A 20,941-nucleotide genomic window follows, 5' to 3' on the forward strand; every position below is an offset into this window, starting at 1 on the left:
CCTGCTTCCCTAGTCCACCTTATCTACTTGTGTCCCTTTGCAAATACAGTCTTTCTGTCTAGATTGTAGATTCTCATGGGTCCTCTCAAACCCATTCATGTCATGATTGTGTACCTTGTATGACTGTGACGTCATTTCTTATGCTGGATTGTTGGCTGTTCACTCACTTGCATGGACTTCGTACTTGTATCCATACTAGCTGTAATTGCTAATTCACGACTATTTCTGTTTTTATTATGCTTAATACTGTCCATGTATTATCTGTTATTAAAATTGCTGTATTTGTTATCATGTTTGTTGCTTCATGTATGTCATATCTGTAAAACTATCCTGTGCTGTAGAATCTGTGGCGCCCTATAAATAAATGATGATGATTACGCTAGACAGAAATAGAATTTATTTTTGCTAATAGATGAATGGTAATTATACAGTGCATGGGTCCTGCTAACAGTCTCGTAAAAGTACACCGGAAATAGCATGAAATAGTCAAGACCTAAGTCTTCTCTATAGCAGAGGACTAATTGCCTGGTTTATAGTTTCTGGTTGTATGAACTGTAAATCTGAGTTCTTAGTAGGGATATGTTGTTCTTTAGTGAACCAAAACTTAGCAGAAATCTGAACGCGCCTCCGTGTGTCAAGAGATACTATTTATAGAAGAACGTGACAGTAGGTACTTGGGGAGTCCAAGGAAATGTTTATAATCCCTTTAGTGTACATAGGAATTGTTTATTGAAATGTTGTCCAACACATGAATTACGTCATTCCTAACAATAAAAGTTTCTGAGACAATGTTTACATTTTCTAATTATGGCACCGACAACAATGGTATTATTTATGTGTTTTCCATCACTTGTTCCACCTAGGAAACATAATAGCAGAAGGCTATTTGTATCTTTGTATCATCCTGTAGGCTTGTTAAAGTGCCTTTCATGCTCGTATGGCAGTATTATCATATACAGTATTATATCTGACTTTGTAAAAATGTAAGGTTGTTTCCAGAATATTTAACCATGTCATTTACCAGCAAACCAACCCCCCCCCCCCCACACCTTCCCCCACTCTATTCACTTTTAATTTCACAAGGCAACAGGATCATGTTTTGGTTTTTATCTTCTGAAATGAACAGGATGGATGTAAAATGTCTACCATTATTACGATGTAGGGGAAATCTGTTTCCCTGAATTTGTGGTCAGTCTTCTCCTTCACAGAACTGGCCACGACTCATCACATAGACTGTCATTATAGTGTGTCTGTGTGTGTGAGGATAAATAATGGGCTGATAAAAAAAACTTTTTGCAAAACTACTCTCTAAAACTACTACTAAAGTGAGAACTAAAAAGTAGCGTGTTTCTACCAATAAGCAGAGTATGAATTGCGTCCCAGTCAGCCTCTATAGAATATATTTTTATATATATTTTTAATTCTAGTTTGCACCAGGCACACTTCACAGGCACATATATCCCACTTACAGTACAGTATACCAGTGGTTCCCAAACTTTTTTGGAATCACGGTGCCCTAGAGCATCAGAATTTGTTTCACGGCACCCCTAGGCCAAAGGTTTCTTATTGAGAAATTTAGAAAGAAATATTAAATTAAGTAAATTGTGTTTATATGTCATCATCAGGTTCTATTGTGCGGTGAGGGACAGGATTTGCTTCTGTTTGTCCACATAATTATGATTGGCAGCCACCAGCACTGGTTAGGTCTATTATACTGACCACCAATCCAAGGCACCCCTGCAAGTGTCCAGAGGCACCCCAGGGTGCTAGGGCAAACACTTTGAGTATCACTGCAGTATACCCATATTTTGTAACATTTATTTTATTTTATATGCATGAGTTTCTTACATGTGTCCTAAAATAAATGATACAGTTGGCCTTCCTGTATCCCCGACAGTCTGCTGCCGTTGGCTCACTGTCTTTCATGTGTCAGAAACCTGTTAGCAGAAGTAAGGATATTTTCTTATTATTAATTAGTGAAGTAGGTCAGTTACAGTTACACAGATACCGTCATGTAACTGTTTAATGAATCACATAGTAATACAGTCTATGGGGGTCATTCTGACCCGTTCACACATAGCGGTTTGTCGCTGCGGTGTGAACGAGTCTGGAATGCGCATGTGCAGCGGCTGCTCTGCGCACGCTCGTCATTGCCTGGCGACAGGGGTCGCCAGGTTACGGCGCGCGCAGCGAAGAAAGTGGTTGCAGAGCCGACAGCAAGAAGATTGACAGAAAGAAGGCGTTCCTGGGCGTCTCCGGACCATTGCCTGCCGTTTTAGGGGAGTGGAGAAGAAAATGCAGGCGTGGCCAGGAGAACGGAGGGCGGATGTCTGATGTCAAAGCCGGTCCCAGCATCGCAGAGATCGCCGCACAGAGTAAGTATGTCCAGGGCTAGTCATGTTTTGCTTGAAAATTTTGTAGCTTAGCAGGGCTGCACAAGCGATCGCAGCCCTGCAAAGCTAAAATACACTCCCCCATAGGCGTGGACGAGTTGATCGCAGCAGCAGCAACAAGTTGCTGGCTGCGATCAACTCGGAATGACCACCTATGTGTAGTGCTCAGAATTTAGAACATAAATATGCATCAAACAAAAGGTACTTTGGGGCCAATGCTTCATTCGTGGCTTTATACAACTAGCCTCAATACACCATGTGGTGCGAGACGCCTGATGCGAGTGAGTCGCCAGGTACCATTCAACTCTGCTAGTGCTAGGATTTTTTTGTACATGAAAATACATCTTAGTCATGGGAAGGGGGGGGGGGGGGGAGGGGGTTGGTTTAAATTGTAGCAGATTGTTTATTGCACATTTTTTTCCAGTTAGTTCAGTTATACTCCCACCCTGCAGTTTTTACTGCACAAATTTTTTTATCGCAGCCACTTAAAAACAGCACTTATCAGGGATTTTGTTTCACCTGCTTCCTGGAAGGTGAAAACAATAATACAATAGTGTCTGCTTTCGGGTACATTTGAATAACCACCAGGGGATCAATTAGCCGCTGTAACTTTGCACGACTTACTGAATTACCCCCATAATGTCATGCAATTAGGACACATAAAGAGACTTTGCTGATTTATTTGATATACAGCACTTGTATATCTGTGTGCAACTGAGTCTGCATTTGAAACAACGGAAATTGCCGTGGCAAAAAACTGTGGCTACTGCATTGTAGTACTTCGTATACAGATATACACAGATATACAAGTGTTACGCTTCAAAACACAGTCTCCTGGTCCATCCTTGTCGCATCACGATGCAACTAAGACACATTTATGGGTAAAAAGACGCCCACGGCTAGAACAGTTGTATGTGACCTAGTGCACAAAGAGGGGCTGTTTGGCGCGACTGCAGCAATAATGTATGAGATGACATATGTAAGTTGTCTTGTCACCTTCCTGGGGGATCTAGTCATATTACCGGAGGCCGGTGTCCCGGTGGTCAGGATGCCGACGCCAGAATCCCAGCCGCCTGAAATGCTGACAGCCGGATTGCGGACGAACAAGGACTATTCCCACTCGTAGGTGTCCACGACACCCATAGAGTGGGAACAGAACCTGTGGCGAGCCACCGAGCCCGCAAGGTGCTTTATTGCACATGCCTCCCCTGCCGGCATACTGGTGGCCGGGATGCCGGCTTAGGTATGCTGACCGCCGGTCACCCGACACCAACCCCTTCCTGGTACCCCTGTCTGGTGGATACCAGATTTAATAAATACAATTTGTTTCCCGTAGAAAAATAAATAAAATATATAACTGCCGATCATTTATCTAAAAGTATATACTGTCCCCATTGTTTAATTATTTACTCGTGTTGTGCCCACTGAGTTTAAATAAACTGATATTGTACTTCCTCTCTGTTTAATAGTGACTCTACAAGTTATAACGTATTTAACATTAGCCCCTTTTTTATGGTTTAGTGGCCTAAATACTTGCCTAAGTTGTTGTTCTTCTCTTGATCTGAAGTAATGCTTTGACATAAAAACCCCAAAGAACACATCCTGGACTGTTCACTTCACTTTCATGCGTGAAATGAAATTACTTTTCTCTGACGTCCTAGTGGATGCTGGGGACTCCGTAAGGACCATGGGGAATAGATGGGCTCCGCAGGAGACTGGGCACTCTATAAGAAAGATTTGGTACTATCTGGTGTGCACTGGCTCCTCCCTCTATGCCCCTCCTCCAGACCTCAGTTAGATTTCTGTGCCCGGCCGAGCTGGATGCACACTAGGGGCTCTCCTGAGCTCCTAGAAAGAAAATATATGTTAGGTTTTTTATTTTACAGTGAGACCTGCTGGCAACAGGCTCACTGCAACAAGGGACTAAGGGGAGAAGAAGCGAACCTACCTGCTTGCAGCTAGCTTGGGCTTCTTAGGCTACTGGACACCATTAGCTCCAGAGGGATCGACCGCAGGACCCGTCCTTGGTGTTCGTTCCCGGAGCCGCGTCGCCATCCCCCTTACAGAGCCAGAAGCAAGAAGATGGTCCGGAAAATCGGCGGCAGAAGACTTCACCAAGGTAGCGCACAGCACTGCAGCTGTGCGCCATTGCTCCTCATACACACTTCACACTCCGGTCACTGAGGGTGCAGGGCGCTGGGGGGGGGGGCGCCCTGAGCAGCAATAAAATCACCTTGGCTGGCAAAATAACCACAATATATAGCCCCAGAGGCTATACATGTGGTAATTACCCCTGCCAGAATACAGAAAAAAGCGGGAGAAAAGTCCGCCGAAAAATACAGAAAAGGGTAAAAAAGAGAGGGGGGGCACTAAATTTAGGCGCAGTAAATATTATAGCAGCTATAGGGGACATAATTCAGTTAGTCCCTGCATTATATAGCGCTCTGGTGTGTGCTGACATACTCTCTCTCTGTCTCCCCAAAGGGCTTTTGTGGAGTCCTGTCTCCTTTAAGAGCATTCCCTGTGTGTGTGCGGTGTGTCGGTACGGCTGTGTCGACATGTTTGATGAGGAGGCTTATGTGGAGGCGGAGCAGATGCCTATAAATGTGATGTCACCCCCTGCGGGGCAGACACCTGAGTGGATGGACTTATGGAAGGAATTACGTGCAAGTGTCGACTCCTTACATAAAAAATTTGACGACATGCCAAATGCGGGACAGCCGGCTTCTCAGCTCGTGCCTGCCCAGACAATTCAAAGGCCATCAGGGGCTCTAAAACGCCCACTACCTCAGATGGCAGACACAGATGTCGACACGGATACTGATACCAGTGTCGACGACGATGAGTCAAATTTAATGTCCACTAGGGCCATTCGTTGCATGATTGAGGCAATGAAAGAGGTATTACACATTTCTGATATAAACCCAGGTACCTCAAAAAAGGGTATTATGTTTGGGGAGAAAAAACTACCAATAGTTTTTCCCCCATCTGAAGAATTAAATGAAGTGTGTGAAGAAGCGTGGGCTTCCCCCGATAAAAAATTGGTGATTTCAAAAAAATTACTAATGGCGTTCCCTTTCTCGCCAGAGGATAGGTCACGTTGGGAAACTCCCCCTAGGGTGGATAAAGCGCTCACACGTTTGTCTAAAAAGGTGGCACTACCGTCTCCGGATACGGCCGCCCTAAAGGAACCTGCTGATAGAAAGCAGGAGGCTATCCTAAAGTCTATATATACACACACTGGTGTTATACTGAGACCAGCTATTCAGCGTGGATGTGCAGTGCTGCTGCTGTTTGGTCAGATTCCCTGTCGGAAAATATTGACACCCTAGACAGGGACACTATATTGCTAACCGTAGAGCATATAAAAGACTCAGTCTTGTACATGAGAGATGCACAGAGGGAGATCTGCCGGCTGGCATCTAGAATAAGTACATTGTCCATTTCTGCTAGGAGAGGCTTATGGACTCGGCAGTGGACAGGGGATGCAGATTCTAAAAGGCACATGGAAGTTTTGCCTTATAAGGGTGAGGAGTTATTCGGGGATGGTCTCTCAGACCTTGTTTCCACAGCAACAGCTGGGAAGTCAGCATTTTTGCCCCATGTCCCCTCACAGCCTAAGAAAGCGCCGTATTATCAGGTACAGTCCTTTCGACCCCAGAAAAACAGGCGGGGAAAAGGCGGGTCCTTTCTGTCTAGAGGCAGAGGAAGGGGAAAAAGCTGCAACACACAGCAGGTTCCCAGGAACAAAAGTCCTCCCCCGCTTCTTCCAAATCCGCCGCATGACGGTGGGGCTCCACAGGCGGAGCCAGGTACGGTGGGGGGCCGCCTCAAAAATGTCAGCGATCAGTGGCTTCGCTCACGGGTGGATCCCTGGATCCTTCAAGTAGTATCTTAGGGGTACAAGCTGGAATTCGAGGCGCCTCCCCCCCCGCTGTTTCCTCAAATCAGCCTTACCGACAACTCCCTCGGGCAGGGAGGCTGTACTAGAGGCAATTCACAAGCTGTATTCCCAGCAGGTGATAGTCAAGGTACCCCTACTTCAACAAGGACGGGGTTACTATTCCACACTGTTTGTGGTACCGAAACCAGACGGTTCGGTGAGACCCATTTTAAATTTGAAATCCTTGAACACATACATAAAAAGATTCAACTTCAAGATGGAATCGCTCAGGGCGGTTATTGCAAGCCTGGACGAGGGGGATTACATGGTATCCCTGGACATCAAGGATGCTTACCTGCATGTCTCAATTTACCTTCCTCACCAGGAGTACCTCAGATTTGTGGTACAGGATTGCCATTACCAATTCCAGACACTACCGTTTGGACTGTCCACGGCACCGAGGGTGTTTACCAAGGTAATGGCAGAAATGATGATACTCCTTCGAAAAAAGGGAGTTTTAATTATCCCGTACTTGGACGATCTCCTAATAAAGGCGAGGTCCAGGGAGCAGTTACTGGTCGGAGTAGCACTATCTCGGGAAGTGCTACAACAGCATGGCTGGATTCTAAACATTCCAAAGTCACAACTGGTTCCTTCCACACGCTTACTGTTCCTGGGGATGATTCTGGACACAGAACAGAAAAAAGTGTTTCTCCCGCAGGAGAAAGCCAAGGAGCTGTCATCTCTAGTCAGAGACCTCCTAAAACCAAAACGGGTATCGGTGCATCACTGCACACGAGTCCTGGGAAAAATGGTGGCTTCATACGAAGCAATTCCATTCGGCAGGTTCCATGCAAGGACCTTCCAGTGGGACCTCTTGGACAAGTGGTCAGGATCGCATCTTCAGATGCATCAACTGATAACCCTATCTCCAAGGACCAGGGTGTCTCTACTGTGGTGGCTGCAGAGTGCTCATCTTCTAGAGGGCCGCAGATTCGGCATACAGGACTGGGTCCTGGTGACCACGGATGCCAGCCTTCGAGGCTGGGGCGCAGTCACACAGGGAAGAAATTTCCAGGGACTTTGGTCAAGTCAGGAGTCGTCCCTACACATAAATATTCTGGAACTGAGGGCCATTTACAATGCCCTAAGTCAGGCAAGGCCCCTGCTTCAAAACCAGCCGGTTCTGATCCCATCAGACAACATCACGGCAGTCGCCCATGTAAACCGACAGGGCGGCACAAGAAGCAGGATGGCGATGGCAGAAGCCACAAGGATTCTCCGATGGGCGGAAAATCACGTACTAGCACTGTCAGCAGTGTTCATTCCGGGAGTGGACAACTGGGAAGCAGACTTCCTCAGCAGACACGACCTACACCCGGGAGAGTGGGGACTTCATCCAGAAGTCTTCCTACTGTTGGTAAACCGTTGGGAAAGGCCACAGGTGGACATGATGGCGTCCCGCCTCAACAAAAGCTAAAGAGATATTGCGCCAGGTCAAGGGACCCTCAGGCGATAGCTGTGGACGCTCTAGTGACACCGTGGGTGTACCAGTCGGTTTATGTGTTCCCTCCTCTGCCTCTCATACCAAAGGTACTGAGAATAATAAGAAGGCGAGGAGTAAGAACGATACTCGTGGTTCCGGATTGGCCAAGAAGAGCTTGGTACCCGGAACTTCAAGAAATGTTATCAGAGGACCCATGGCCTCTACCGCTCAGACAGGATCTGCTACAGCAGGGGCCCTGTCTGTTCCAAGACTTACCGCGGCTGCGTTTGACGGCATGGCGGTTGAATTCCGGATCCTAAAGGAAAAGGGCATTCCTGAGGAAGTCATTCCTACGCTGATAAAAGCCAGGTAAGAAGTAACCGCAAACCATTATCACCGCATTTGGCGAAAATATGTTGCGTGGTGTGAGGCCAGGAAGGCACCTACAGAGGAATTTCTGCTGGGTCGTTTTCTGCACTTCCTACAGTCGGGAGTGACTATGGGCCTAAAATTGGGTTCCATTAAGGTCCAGATTTCGGCTCTGTCGATTTTCTTCCAGAAAGAACTGGCTTCACTGCCTGAAGTTCAGACTTTTGTAAAGGGAGTGCTTCATATTCAGCCCCCTTTTGTGCCTCCTGTGGCACCTTGGGATCTCAATGTGGTGTTGAGTTTCCTAAAATCACATTGGTTTGAACCACTTAAAACTGTGGATCTGAAATATCTCACGTGGAAAGTGGTCATGTTATTGGCCTTGGCTTCGGCCAGGCGTGTGTCAGAATTGGCGGCTTTGTCATGTAAAAGCCCTTATCTGATTTTCCATATGGATAGGGCAGAATTGAGGACTCGTCCCCAGTTTCTCCCTAAGGTGGTATCAGCTTTTCACTTGAACCAACCTATTGTGGTGCCTGCGGCTACTAGGGACTTGGAGGATTCCAAGTTACTGGACGTAGTCAGGGCCTTGAAAATTTATGTTTCCAGGACGGCTGGAGTCAGGAAAACTGACTCGCTTTTTATCCTGTATGCACCCAACAAAATAGGTGCTCCTGCTTCTAAGCAGACTATTGCTCGCTGGATTTGTAGCACAATTCAGCTGGCGCATTCTGCGGCTGGATTGCCGCATCCTAAATCAGTGAAAGCCCATTCCACGAGGAAGGTGGGCTCATCTTGGGCGGCTGCCCGAGGGGTCTCGGCTTTACAACTTTGCCGAGCTGCAACTTGGTCAGGGGAAAACACGTTTGCTAAATTCTGCAAATTTGATACCCTGGCTGAGGAGGACCGTGAGTTCTCTCATTCGGTGCTGCAGAGTCATCCGCACTCTCCCGCCCGTTTAGGAGCTTTGGTATAATCCCCATGGTCCTTACGGAGTCCCCAGCATCCACTAGGACGTCAGAGAAAATAAGAATTTACTCACCGGTAATTCTATTTCTCGTAGTCCGTAGTGGATGCTGGGCGCCCATCCCAAGTGCGGATTGTCTGCAATACTTGTATATAGTTATTGCCTAACTAAAGGGTTATTGTTGAGCCATCTGTTGAGAGGCTCAGTTATATTTCATACTGTTAACTGGGTTTCATATCACGAGTTATACGGTGTGATTGGTGTGGCTGGTATGAGTCTTACCCGGGATTCAAAATCCTTCCTTATTGTGTCAGCTCTTCCGGGCACAGTATCCTAACTGAGGTCTGGAGGAGGGGCATAGAGGGAGGAGCCAGTGCACACCAGATAGTACCAAATCTTTCTTATAGAGTGCCCAGTCTCCTGCGGAGCCCGTCTATTCCCCATGGTCCTTACGGAGTCCCCAGCATCCACTACGGACTACGAGAAATAGAATTACCGGTGAGTAAATTCTTATTTTATCACCCATATTCCATTATTATGTAAAACATTTCCCCATAGCATGCTTAATATTCTTCTCTAATCCCAAGCAGGGCATGTACTGTATGTTGTACTGCTCAGTACTGTACATGGTGTGATCCTGCAAATGTTGTCATTCATTATCGTCTTATAAGGATACTGTATTCTGCAAACTTATGTTATGCATTTTACAGGTTTGACCTTAATGTGGACAGAATGACAGAATATGAGTTGTCTTTCTTTCTGGGGGGGTGGGGGGGTGTAGTTATTTAATTATAGTATAATGCTGCTATCCACCTTAAAATATTATAACAAACTCCACCTTAAACATGTATCCTGCTGACATCCCTGCACGAGTGTTGATCCTCACTTCCTGCCTATTTCTTATTATATCCCTCTGGAGTTATTCCCAAACTGGAGAGCAGATGTTGGAAGCTGGTCCTCACAGACACTCTTGATTTTTGGACATTCCTTTGGTTCCATGTTGGGAAAAAATAATAAATAAATAATAATAATAACAGAAGAAAATAATTGAACGCAAACAGCCATTCAACATCCTAAATTATTTCCAATCCAAAGACGCTACATATAAACACATTGCAAGATGTTCATAACAAGCACATGTGGAACCGATGGTCCTTATTAGGACTACTAAATGAATGTCATTACTGTATTCCAGGTACCAGGGTAAGGAGGGCTGGGCTCCTGCCTCTTACCTGAAAAAGGCCAAAGATGACCTACCCTGTCGGAAGAAAAATCTTGCCGGTCCTGTGGAGATTATTGGGAATATCATGGAAATCAGCAATCTCCTGAGCAAGAAATCCAATGACAAGGACATCCAGGGGGGGAATGAAGCTGACGAGCCCCACATTAGTAAGAAAGAGATTAGTTTGCCAGTCCTCTGTAATGACTCCAATGGCAATTCCATGATGACCACTGAGAAACAGACCCCCAAAGCCACTCCAGGGTCACCAGCAGTGGCAAGGATAGCCCCCCAGAGATCTGAAATCAGTAAGTAATAAGTTGTTGCCATTGCCATACATTTACACAATGCTTTGCTCAATTGTGTCTTACCTAACAGTAATACTAGAACTAGAAATGCCTAATTGTTGTATATAAGTGCCCTGTGTCCTATTTTTCTTCTCCATGGGGGCTCCAAGATGTACTTAAATGTTAATGTTTTTCCTTTACTTTTTGCATGCACTTTTAGACACTTTTATATAATTGGGTTTTCATTATATTTCAAATCGTTTTACTTTCTATCTTCTAGTATTGGCTTTTGCACAATATTGGTATTGCAACTATTGAGTGCTCATTGAAATGGTTCATTTATTGTTCATGTAAGGCCTGATGCAGGGTTGGGTGCAAGTCGTCTGTAATTGCTCCCACATTGCACGCATTGAAATAATAGCCCCACTTGGCGCACCACGAACCATTTGCATTGTATTTGCACTGCTAAATCGTCAGCATTGCTCATGTACACTGACCACTGGGGCTCACGGTACTTGTACAGCTGTGTGCGGCTAATTCGACAATCTGTTAAAAAAGGTTCCGCTGTGAGCTGCCATGCCTATTCTTCCTGCCGTTATTGATTGTGCTTAAACTGCCAGTTTGTACAAATGCTATACCAATTGCTCTTCAATAGAAGTAGCAACCTAGCGCCTCTGTTACACTTTCAGCAGCTTTCTGTGTAGCAATAATGCGACTAATACCTAATCTTTAGGAAAAGGTATGCTGTGATACCCATGGTAGAGTGCCTCAGTCACACTAAGGGGGGTATCAATTAGAGATGAAACAAAATCCCTGATAAACTGCGTCTCATGCCGGCTTATCGGAGCTAATTAGCCGTGGGACAATTACAGCGACTAATTGGATATCCCCCTAATAATCCTGTGCCATCACTTGGCATCTGTACACCTGTACTTGCACCAGCCTTCAGTTGCAAGTGAAGATGCGATTAAAATGTATATGACTGTATCGCCCGTACTAGTGTATGCTTGGTTATAGGGCACACACAATGTGAAAACATGCAAGATACAGATGAGTCCTAATACAGATAGCCTCAGTACGCCATGCCTGCCGTAGTGAGCTGACAGGCCTTGTGCAACTCTGCTAGCATCTGGCGTCTTTTTTGCTGAGAATTTATCTTAGTCACAAAGCAATGCAACTAGGACGCAGCAGGAGACTGTGCTGATTAATTTGATATGTGACACTTCTATATCTGTGTGTGACTGAGTCTGTATATGAAGCACAATGGAACTGTAGCACTTCATATGCAGATTCAGAGACTCAGTCACACACAGATTTAAAAATGTCACATATCAAATTAATCAGCACAGTCTCCTGGTGCACATTTGCACATCAGTCTCCTAGTTACATTGTTTTGCGACTAAGATGCATAAAAGACGCCCAATGCTAGCAGTGTCTCACGGGACATGCCGCGCTGAGAGGGGCTGTTTGGCACAACCTCAGCAAAGACGTATGAGGACACATCTGTACGTCCCGTAAACTCTGCATCAGGACCATGGTGAGGTGTGTTTGGTAGAAAGTTGGTAATGCACAGCTTTGGAATGAAACACCACAATGCTGAGGGGAAGGTACAGTATATAATGAATCTGTAATCATTTTAGTACTAACACCAAACTAGGTAACTCTTTCATAGCGTCATCTTTTATTCTTCAGGGCAACTAACCCAGCAGTCCAGGGCAGGACATTACCAGAGAGGTGACTACATAAATATCCACTGTCCGTTACAATGAGAGATGTTCAGGTTTGGATTTACCTGGATCTCAAAACGGCATCTTATAGGCTCTCGGATGTCAAGTGTTTAGCCAATAAGAACTTACCTTTATTTGGCGATAAGAACCGAGTAAATCCAAACCTGTACATCTCTAGATACAATTATTGCTATTTATCAAGAAAAGATCTTCTTTTGTGTGACAGAGATACAGAGACCCCAAACAAAGATACTGTAGCAATAATTGTTCTTTTTACAGTTGTTGTATATGTATGACTGGCTATTTGTATTGTTGTCTTGTTAGTTTTATGTTGTGGTTTTTTTTTGTTTACACTGCTTGTTTTCATTGTTGTAATATAGTTTATTGCCTCGGTCTTGTAGTATACGTTCTTGCAAAGTGAGCTGAATTTACTGCACTACTATCACCCATTCAACGTTTGATCGTGCAAAGTCATTTTACCTGTTTCTATTTTGCAGGTTCTCCAAACCTAAGGATGAAACCACCGCCCCGAAGAGAATCTAGTCTGGTTCGTTGTCCTCCTGTTTTTCTGTTTTTTTCTTTCCCCTGGATTATGATGATTTTCTTTTCTGTAATTGGCAAAATTGGATTGACTTCAATATGTGCAATTTAAATAATCCAAAGACTCATTACCTAGCTTATAGTAAGTGATACATCTGTAATGGACCATTAGCTACAATGAGAAAAAAAGCTTATGAAAACACAGTAGACCAGTCTTTGCTAAGTAAGTCTGGAAGCAATTTATTGAAATTAAGACATGGTGTGAGAATGTTAGTGAGCGGGCCAAAGCATTGTCCAGTATCTGATCGAGAACAATGCGTTCTAATTTGTATATTACTGTATAATGCACTTCCACTAGTGTAGCTAATAATTATTTACTTGAATGCTATGCTTGCTTGCCGAGCCAGCAAAGCTTGCAATCCAAGTTTAATGCTACAGGCACTGAAAAATCCATAACATTAGACTTCGTATGCGTTATATATATATTTTGAATGCAGCATAATACAGTATGAGCTAGTGAATCCATTGAATTAAACAAGCTTTATCGCTAATACGCCAAAAAATAACAAGGAATAATGCACACACTTTTTGACTAGCGGCTGTTTCTTTCTGCTCTATGGGCCTAATTCAGACCTTGGGGGTAATTCAGAGTTGATCGCACTAGCAAATTTTTTAGCAGTTGGGCAAAACCATGTGCACTGCAGGGGAGGCAGATTTAAAAATGTGCAGAGAGAGTTAGATTTGGGTGTGGTGTGTTCAATCTGCAATCTAATTTGCAGTGTAAAAATAAAGCAGGCAGTATTTACCCTGCACAGAAACAAAATAACCCACCCAAATCTAACTCTCTCTGCAAATGTTATATCTGCCCCCCCTGCAGTGCACATGGTTTAGACCAACTGCTAACAAAATTCCTGCTGCGATCAACTCAGAATTACCCCCATGTGCACTGCAGGGGGGGGGCAGATATAACATTTGCAGAGAGAGTTAGTTTTGGGTGGGTTATTTTGTTTCTGTGCAGGGTACATACTGCCTGCTTTATTTTTACACTGCAATTTAGATTTTAGTTTGAACACACCCCACCCAAATCTAACTCTCTCAGCAATAACAGATTATTTTAAAGACATTCTACCATTGCTTTAAAGTATTTTAACATGTTGTTAACAGGGATGTCAGGTAGTTGGTGGAAATGGTTGTCTTTGAAAGGTTGAGTTTGAGGTGGTGAGATGATATCCAAGACAAACTGGCAGATAGACATAACGCAATTGGGGTGGGATGTATTAACCACAAAAATGAAAAACGGCAGATTTTGGAGGTTTGCATCATTCTCCATATGTACTAAAGTGGTCTGCAATGAATATGAGGGATATCTGTTGCGGATCGCCGACACTGTAGTCCCCTTGAAGTCTATGGGGCTGCAATTTGCCGGTATTCATAAAGCCCTGGAAAGTTTCTTGTTCACTTTCTGGAGCTTGTTCCCAATAGGCAAAAGCATTTATAGATGGTGTTGCCTATAGAAGCCTATGAGCTTCTTACCTCAGAGTTCCCCACAGAAGGATCCGCAGCCTCACAATGCAAAGGACAGATCTTATCAGAAGAGTTGCAATACTCCAACTGATAGAGGAAGCGAAGACTAGATGGACACATAGGACTGATCAACCTGAGTTTTAGAACCTGGCACTTGGTAAATAAACCCTTTTGGATCAGATTTTTCAATTTCAGAACAACTATAATCACATAATAGAAACAAGAGGTTAATAAATTAATCTGAAATTAATTAGTGCAAAGTGTAAAGAAGAAATTTGAGCTTCTGGATGATAAAGTAGCTTTTGCTGTTTTTTGTAGCTTGGCAACAAATATATAATGTAATATCAACTTATACCCACTTGTCCTGTAATTTAGGAGCCTGAATTGTGGAAATTTTAGCCGTGAGAGTAAAAGATTTCAGGGCTGTTCTGGGACAAGGGGACTGATTTGGTTAAGGCAGAACACATCAGAGCCCTGACATTAATACAAACACATTTAAATGCCTGAACATATATCTTTCTTTAAGTAACTAAATATCTCTGGGTCCAGGAGTCCTTTGTGCCTCTTTGTGGCAGTTATTGCTGTCATCATCTTTTCTGCAAAGTTTCTCTATGTGAGTAGATACAGCTGCAAGTAATTTATCATTTTGTCTTTAAATGTGATGTGTGTAAATTCTGGATAACGGTTAGCAAGCCATCAGAGTGCATTATGGGTAATTACGTCCGCTGATTGCATTTCTCAGTTTGTAATATCTGTAACTGATACATCAGGCTTTTAATTACATCACTGTTTTTGTTGTGTTCTGCAGGGATTCCAGTTACCCAAGCCCCCAGAACCTCCGTCTGTTGAAGTGGAGTATTACACCATTGCAGAATTCCAGTCCTGCATATCTGATGGGATAAGTTTCCGTGGAGGTCAAAAGGCTGATGTAAGTAAAGAGTGTTGATCTTTGATGTTTGTGTTGTGGCAATGTTTTGTACTGTGGTTAATTAAGTCATGTAAGTAAGAAAATAAAGGTTAAAGTAGGACACAAAACAAAAATCATAATCAGTACAAATTACAATATCTATATACAGATGTGTTCTCATACATCTTGCCGCAATACGCCACGCAGCAGGAGATGCCTGGCGTGAGTGAGCTGACAGGTCCCGTGCAACTCTGTTAGTTTCTGGCATCTATTTTTGCCAAAAATTAACTTTATTTGCATCGCTATGCAAATAAGACGCACAAGCAGACTATGCTGATTAAAATTATATGAGGCATGCCTGTATTCTGTGTCCAACCTTGCCTGTATCCGCATACAAAATGTTACATTTACAGTGTTTTCTAGGAAAGCATTTCTTATGCAGATACAGCCACGGTCGCACCCAGAATATAGGCATGCTGCAAATCATTATAATCAGCAGAACCTCTGTGTGCGTCTTATCTGCATCGATTTGTGATTAAGGCACTTTTTAATGGAAAAAGTTACACGAAAAGACGCTTGGCGCTACCAAGTCACGCCATGCCATGGTGTGACTTGGTAGCGCCAAGCGTCTTTTCATGTAACTAGTTTCTAGTCCTACTAGAAGGGCTGTGTAAAGTGCAGGGAGGATAGATGTATGTGGACGCATCTGTATTAAAAGAAAATATAGCGCTATACTTGCAATCTAAGCCTACAAATGTGTCTTCATAGTGCTGTAGTCTCGCCAAATATCCCTTCTCTGCATGCAGGTATTTTTTGCTTCTTTTTCTGGTCAAATGTACATCTTTATTACAATGCTGTGCAACAAAACCGGCATCACTTATTAATCTGATATGCAACACTTGTATATCAGTGTACGACTGAGTCTGAATCTGTATACAAAATGCTACGATACAGTGTCTGCCGCTTCTTTTCACGCCAAGTTCCGTATACAGATTCAGACCCAGTGACACACATATGTACATGTGTCGCATATCAAGTTCATCAGTGCAGTCTTGAAAAGCAGTTTGTCGCACTGCGATTAAAAATCACATTTGAGCGAAAAAGATGCCACACCGCTTGACATGGCTTGCGCCAACCATCCACATGATGTATTGAGGCTAGTGGTTTTGGCATACGCTTATTTTCGTTGCATGGAGGCAATTAATGGGTGACATTTCTGAAAAATGTTCTTCATATAACTGTACAGAAATGGAAGAGAGAGTGTTGCCCATAGGTTCATTATATGCTCCTCTATGTGTATGGGAGTTACTTAATGTAAGTAAAAATCACCCTGGGGCATTTGTCAGACTTATACTTTTTATATTTTCTCTATCGTCCTAGTGGATGCTGGGGTTCCTGAAAGGACCATGGGGAATAGCGGCTCCGCAGGAGACAGGGCACAAAAAGTAAAGCTTTAGGATCAGGTGGTGTGCACTGGCTCCTCCCCCTATGACCCTCCTCCAAGCCTCAGTTAGGTTTTTGTGCCCGGCCGAGAAGGGTGCAATCTAGGTGGCTCTCCTAAAGAGCTGCTTAGAAAAGTTTAGCTTAGGTTTTTTATTTTACAGTGAGTCCTGCTGGCAACAGGATCACTGCAACGAGGGACTTAGGGGAGAAGAAGTGAACTCACCTGCGTGCAGGATGGATTGGCTTCTTTGGCTACTGGACATTAGCTCCAGAGGGACGATCACAGGTACAGCCTGGATGGTCACCGGAGCCTCCTTGCAGATGCTGAAACAAGAAGAAGGTCCAGAATCGGCGGCATGAAGACTCCTCAGTCTTCTTAAGGTAGCGCACAGCACTGCAGCTGTGCGCCATTTCCTCTCAGCACACTTCACACGGCAGTCACTGAGGGTGCAGGGCGCTGGAAGGGGGGCGCCCTGGGAGGCAATGAAAACCTATTTTTGGCTAAAAATACCTCACATATAGCCTCCGGGGGCTATATGGAGATATTTAACCCCTGCCAGAATCCGTTAAGAGCGGGAGACGAGGCCGCCGAAAAAGGGGCGGGGCCTATCTCCTCAGCACACAGCGCCATTTTCCCTCACAGAAAGGCTGGAGGGAAGGCTCCCAGGCTCTCCCCTGCACTGCACTACAGAAACAGGGTTAAAACAGAGAGGGGGGGCACTAATTTGGCGTTAGAAATATATAAAAAAGATGCTATAAGGGAAAACACTTATATAAGGTTGTCCCTATATAATTATAGCGTTTTTGGTGTGTGCTGGCAAACTCTCCCTCTGTCTCTCCAAAGGGCTAGTAGGTCCTGTCCTCTATCAGAGCATTCCCTGTGTGTGTGCTGTGTGTCGGTACGTGTGTGTCGACATGTATGAGGACGATGTTGGTGAGGAGGCGGAGCAATTGCCTGTAATGGTGATGTCACTCTCTAGGGAGTCGACACCGGAATGGATGGCTTATTTAGGGAATTACGTGATAATGTCAACACGCGGCAAGGTCGGTTGACGACATGAGACGGCCGACAAACAATTAGTACCGGTCCAGACGTCTCAAAAACACCGTCAGGGGTTTTAAAACGCCCGTTTACTTTAGTCGGTCGACACAGACACAGACAGGGACACTGAATCCAGTGTCGACGGTGAATAAACAAACGTATTCCTTATTAGGGCCACACGTTAAGGGCAATGAAGGAGGTGTTACATATTTCTGATACTACAAGTACCACAAAAGAGGGTATTATGTGGGATGTGAAAAAACTACCGTAGTTTTTCCTGAATCAGATAAATTAAATGAAGTGTGTGATGATGCGTGGGTTCCCCCCGATAGAAAATATGGGCGGTATACCCTTTCCCGCCAGAAGTTAGGGCGCGTTGGGAAACACCCCTTAGGGTGGATAAGGCGCTCACACGCTTATCAGAACAAGTGGCGGTACCGTCTATAGATAGGGCCGTCCTCAAGGAGCCAGCTGACAGGAGGCTGGAAAATATCATAAAAAGTATATACACACATACTGGTGTTATACTGCGACCAGCGATCGCCTCAGCCTGGATGTGCAGAGCTGGGGTGGCTTGGTCGGATTCCCTGACTAAAAATATTGATAACCTTGACAGGGACAGTATTTTATTGACTATAGAGCATTTAAAGGATGCATTTCTATATATGCGAGATGCACAGAGGGATATTTGCACTCTGGCATCAAGAGTAAGTGCGATGTCCATATCTGCCAGAAGATGTTTATGGACACGACAGTGGTCAGGTGATGCAGATTCCAAACGGCACAAAGGTGTATTGCCGTATAAAGGAAGAGGAGTTATTTGGGGTCGGTCCATCGGACCTGGTGGCCACGGCAACTGCTGGAAAATCCACCGTTTTTTACCCTAAGTCACATCTCTGCAGAAAAAGACACCGTCTTTTCAGCTTCAGTCCTTTCGTCCCTATAAGAGTCATATCTGCCCAGGGATAGAGGAAAGGGAAGAAGACTGCAGCAGGCAGCCCATTCCCAGGAACAGAAGCGTTCCACCGCTTCTGACAAGCTCTCAGCATGACGCTGAGACCGTACAGGACCCCTGGATCCTACAAGTAGTATCCCAGGGGTACAGATTGGAATGTCGAGACGTTTCCCCTGCGCAGGCTCCTGAAGTCTGCTTTACCAAGGTCTCCCTCCGACAAGGAGGCAGTATGGGAAACAATTCACGAGCTGTATTCCCAGCAGGTGATAATTAAATTACCCCTCCTACAACAAGAAAAGGGGTATTATTCCACACTATATTGTGGTACTGAAGCCAAAAGGCTAGGTGAGACCTATTCTAAATCTAAAAAAATTTGAACACTTACAAAGGTTCAAATCAAGATGGAGTCACTCAGAGCAGTGATAACGAACCGGGAAGAAGGGGACTATATGGTGTCCCGAGACATCAGGGATGCTTACCTCCATGTCCCAAATTTGCCCTTATCACTAAGGGTACCTCAGGTTCGTGGTACAGAACTGTCACTATCAGTTTCAGACGCTGCCGTTTGGATTGTCCACGGCACCCCGGGTCTTTACCAAGGTAATGGCCGAAATGATGGTTCTTCTTCGAAGAAAAGGCGTCTTAATTATCCCTTACTTGGACGATCTCCTGATAAGGGCAAAGTCCAGGGAACAGTTGGAGGTCGGAGTAGCATGATCCCGACAACAAGTCTCCTGTGCTTAGGGATGATTCTGGACACAGTCCAGAAAAAGGTGTTTCTCCCGGAAGAGAAAGCCAGGGAGTTATCCGAGCTAGTCAGGAACCTCCTAAAATCAGTGCATCATTGCACAAGGGCCATGGTAAAAAAAAATGGTGACTTCCTTCGAAGCAATTCCAGTCGGCAGATTTCATGCAAGAACTTTTCAGTGGGATCTGCTGGACAAATGGTCCGGATCGCATCTTCAGATGCATCAGCGGATAACCCTATATCCAAGGACAAGGGTGTCTCTCCTGTGGTGGTTACAGAGTGCTCATCTTCTAGAGGGCCGCAGATTCGGCATTCAGTTTTGGATGTTGGTGACCACGGAGGCCAGCCCGAGAGGCTGGGGAGCAGTCACACAAGGAAAAAATTTCCAGGGAGTGTGATCAAGTCTGGAGACTTTTCTCCACATAAATATAGCTAAGGGTAAATTTATAATGCTCTAAGCTTAGCAAGACCTCTGCTTCAAGGTCAGCCGGTATTGATCCAGTGGGATAAAACATCACGGCAGTCGCCCACGTAAATAGACAGGGCGGCACAAGAAGCAGGAGGGCAGTGGCAAAAACTGCAAGGACTTTTCGCTGGGCGGAAAATCATGTGATAGCACTGTCAGCAGTGTTTCATTCCGGGAATGGAAACTGGGAAGCAGACTTCCTCAGTAGGCACGACCTCCACCCGGCAGAGTGGGAACTTCATGAGGAAGTTTTCCACATGATTGTAAACCGTTGGGAATTACCAAAGGTGGACATGATGGCGTCCCGTCTGAACAAAAAACGGGACAGGTATTGCGCCAGGTTAAGAGACCCTCAGGCAATAGCTGTGGACGTTCTGGTAACACCGTGGGTGTACCAGTCGGTGTATGTGTTCCATCCTCTGCTTTTCATACCTAAGGTACTGAGAATTATAAGACGTAGAGGAGTAAGAACTATACTCATGGCTCCGGATTGGCCAAGAAGGACTTGGTACCCGGAACTTCAAGAGATGCTCACAGAGGACTTATGGCCTCTGCCGCTAAGAAGGGACTTGTTTCAGCAAGTACCATGTCTGTTCCAAGACTTACCGCAGCTGCGTTTGACGGCATGGCGGTGGAACGCCGGATCCTAAGGGAAAAGGCATTCAGGAAGAGGTCATTCCTACCCTGGTCAAAGCCAGAAAGGAGGTGACCGCACAACATTATTACCACATGTGGCGAAAATATGTTGCGTGGTGTGAGGCCAGGAAGGCCCCACGAAGAAATTTCAACTCGGTCGATTCCTGCATTTCCTGCAAACAGGAGTGTCTATGGGCATCAAATTGGGGTCCATTAAGGTTCAAATTTCGGCCCTGTCGATTTTTCTTCCAGAAAGAATTGGCTTCAGTTCCTGAAGTCCAGAAGTTTGTCAAGGGAGTATTGCATATACAACCCCCTTTTGTGCCTCCAGTGGCACTGTGGGATCTCA

At 44.9% G+C, this 20,941-nt stretch overlaps 1 protein-coding gene across 8 annotated transcripts in view; it reads left to right on the forward strand.

The window, feature by feature from the left end:
- Nucleotides 1-20,941, forward strand: part of SH3PXD2A (SH3 and PX domains 2A) — a 530,104-nt gene that overhangs the window by 500,858 nt on the left and 8,305 nt on the right. For 4 of the 8 annotated variants that reach the window (XM_063961980.1, XM_063961976.1, XM_063961979.1 and 1 more), the window contains 4 exons: nucleotides 10,294-10,625; nucleotides 12,297-12,338; nucleotides 12,829-12,878; nucleotides 15,204-15,323. In XM_063961980.1, the coding sequence (XP_063818050.1) occupies nucleotides 10,294-10,625; nucleotides 12,297-12,338; nucleotides 12,829-12,878; nucleotides 15,204-15,323 (544 nt within the window). The remainder of the gene's footprint in view (nucleotides 1-10,293; nucleotides 10,626-12,296; nucleotides 12,339-12,828; nucleotides 12,879-15,203; nucleotides 15,324-20,941) is intronic. The other 4 variants (XM_063961978.1, XM_063961982.1, XM_063961981.1 and 1 more) reach the window with 1 other exon arrangement.

This window comes from Pseudophryne corroboree, chromosome 3 (assembly GCF_028390025.1).
Source record: "Pseudophryne corroboree isolate aPseCor3 chromosome 3, aPseCor3.hap2, whole genome shotgun sequence".
Lineage (NCBI taxonomy): Eukaryota > Metazoa > Chordata > Amphibia > Anura > Myobatrachidae > Pseudophryne > Pseudophryne corroboree.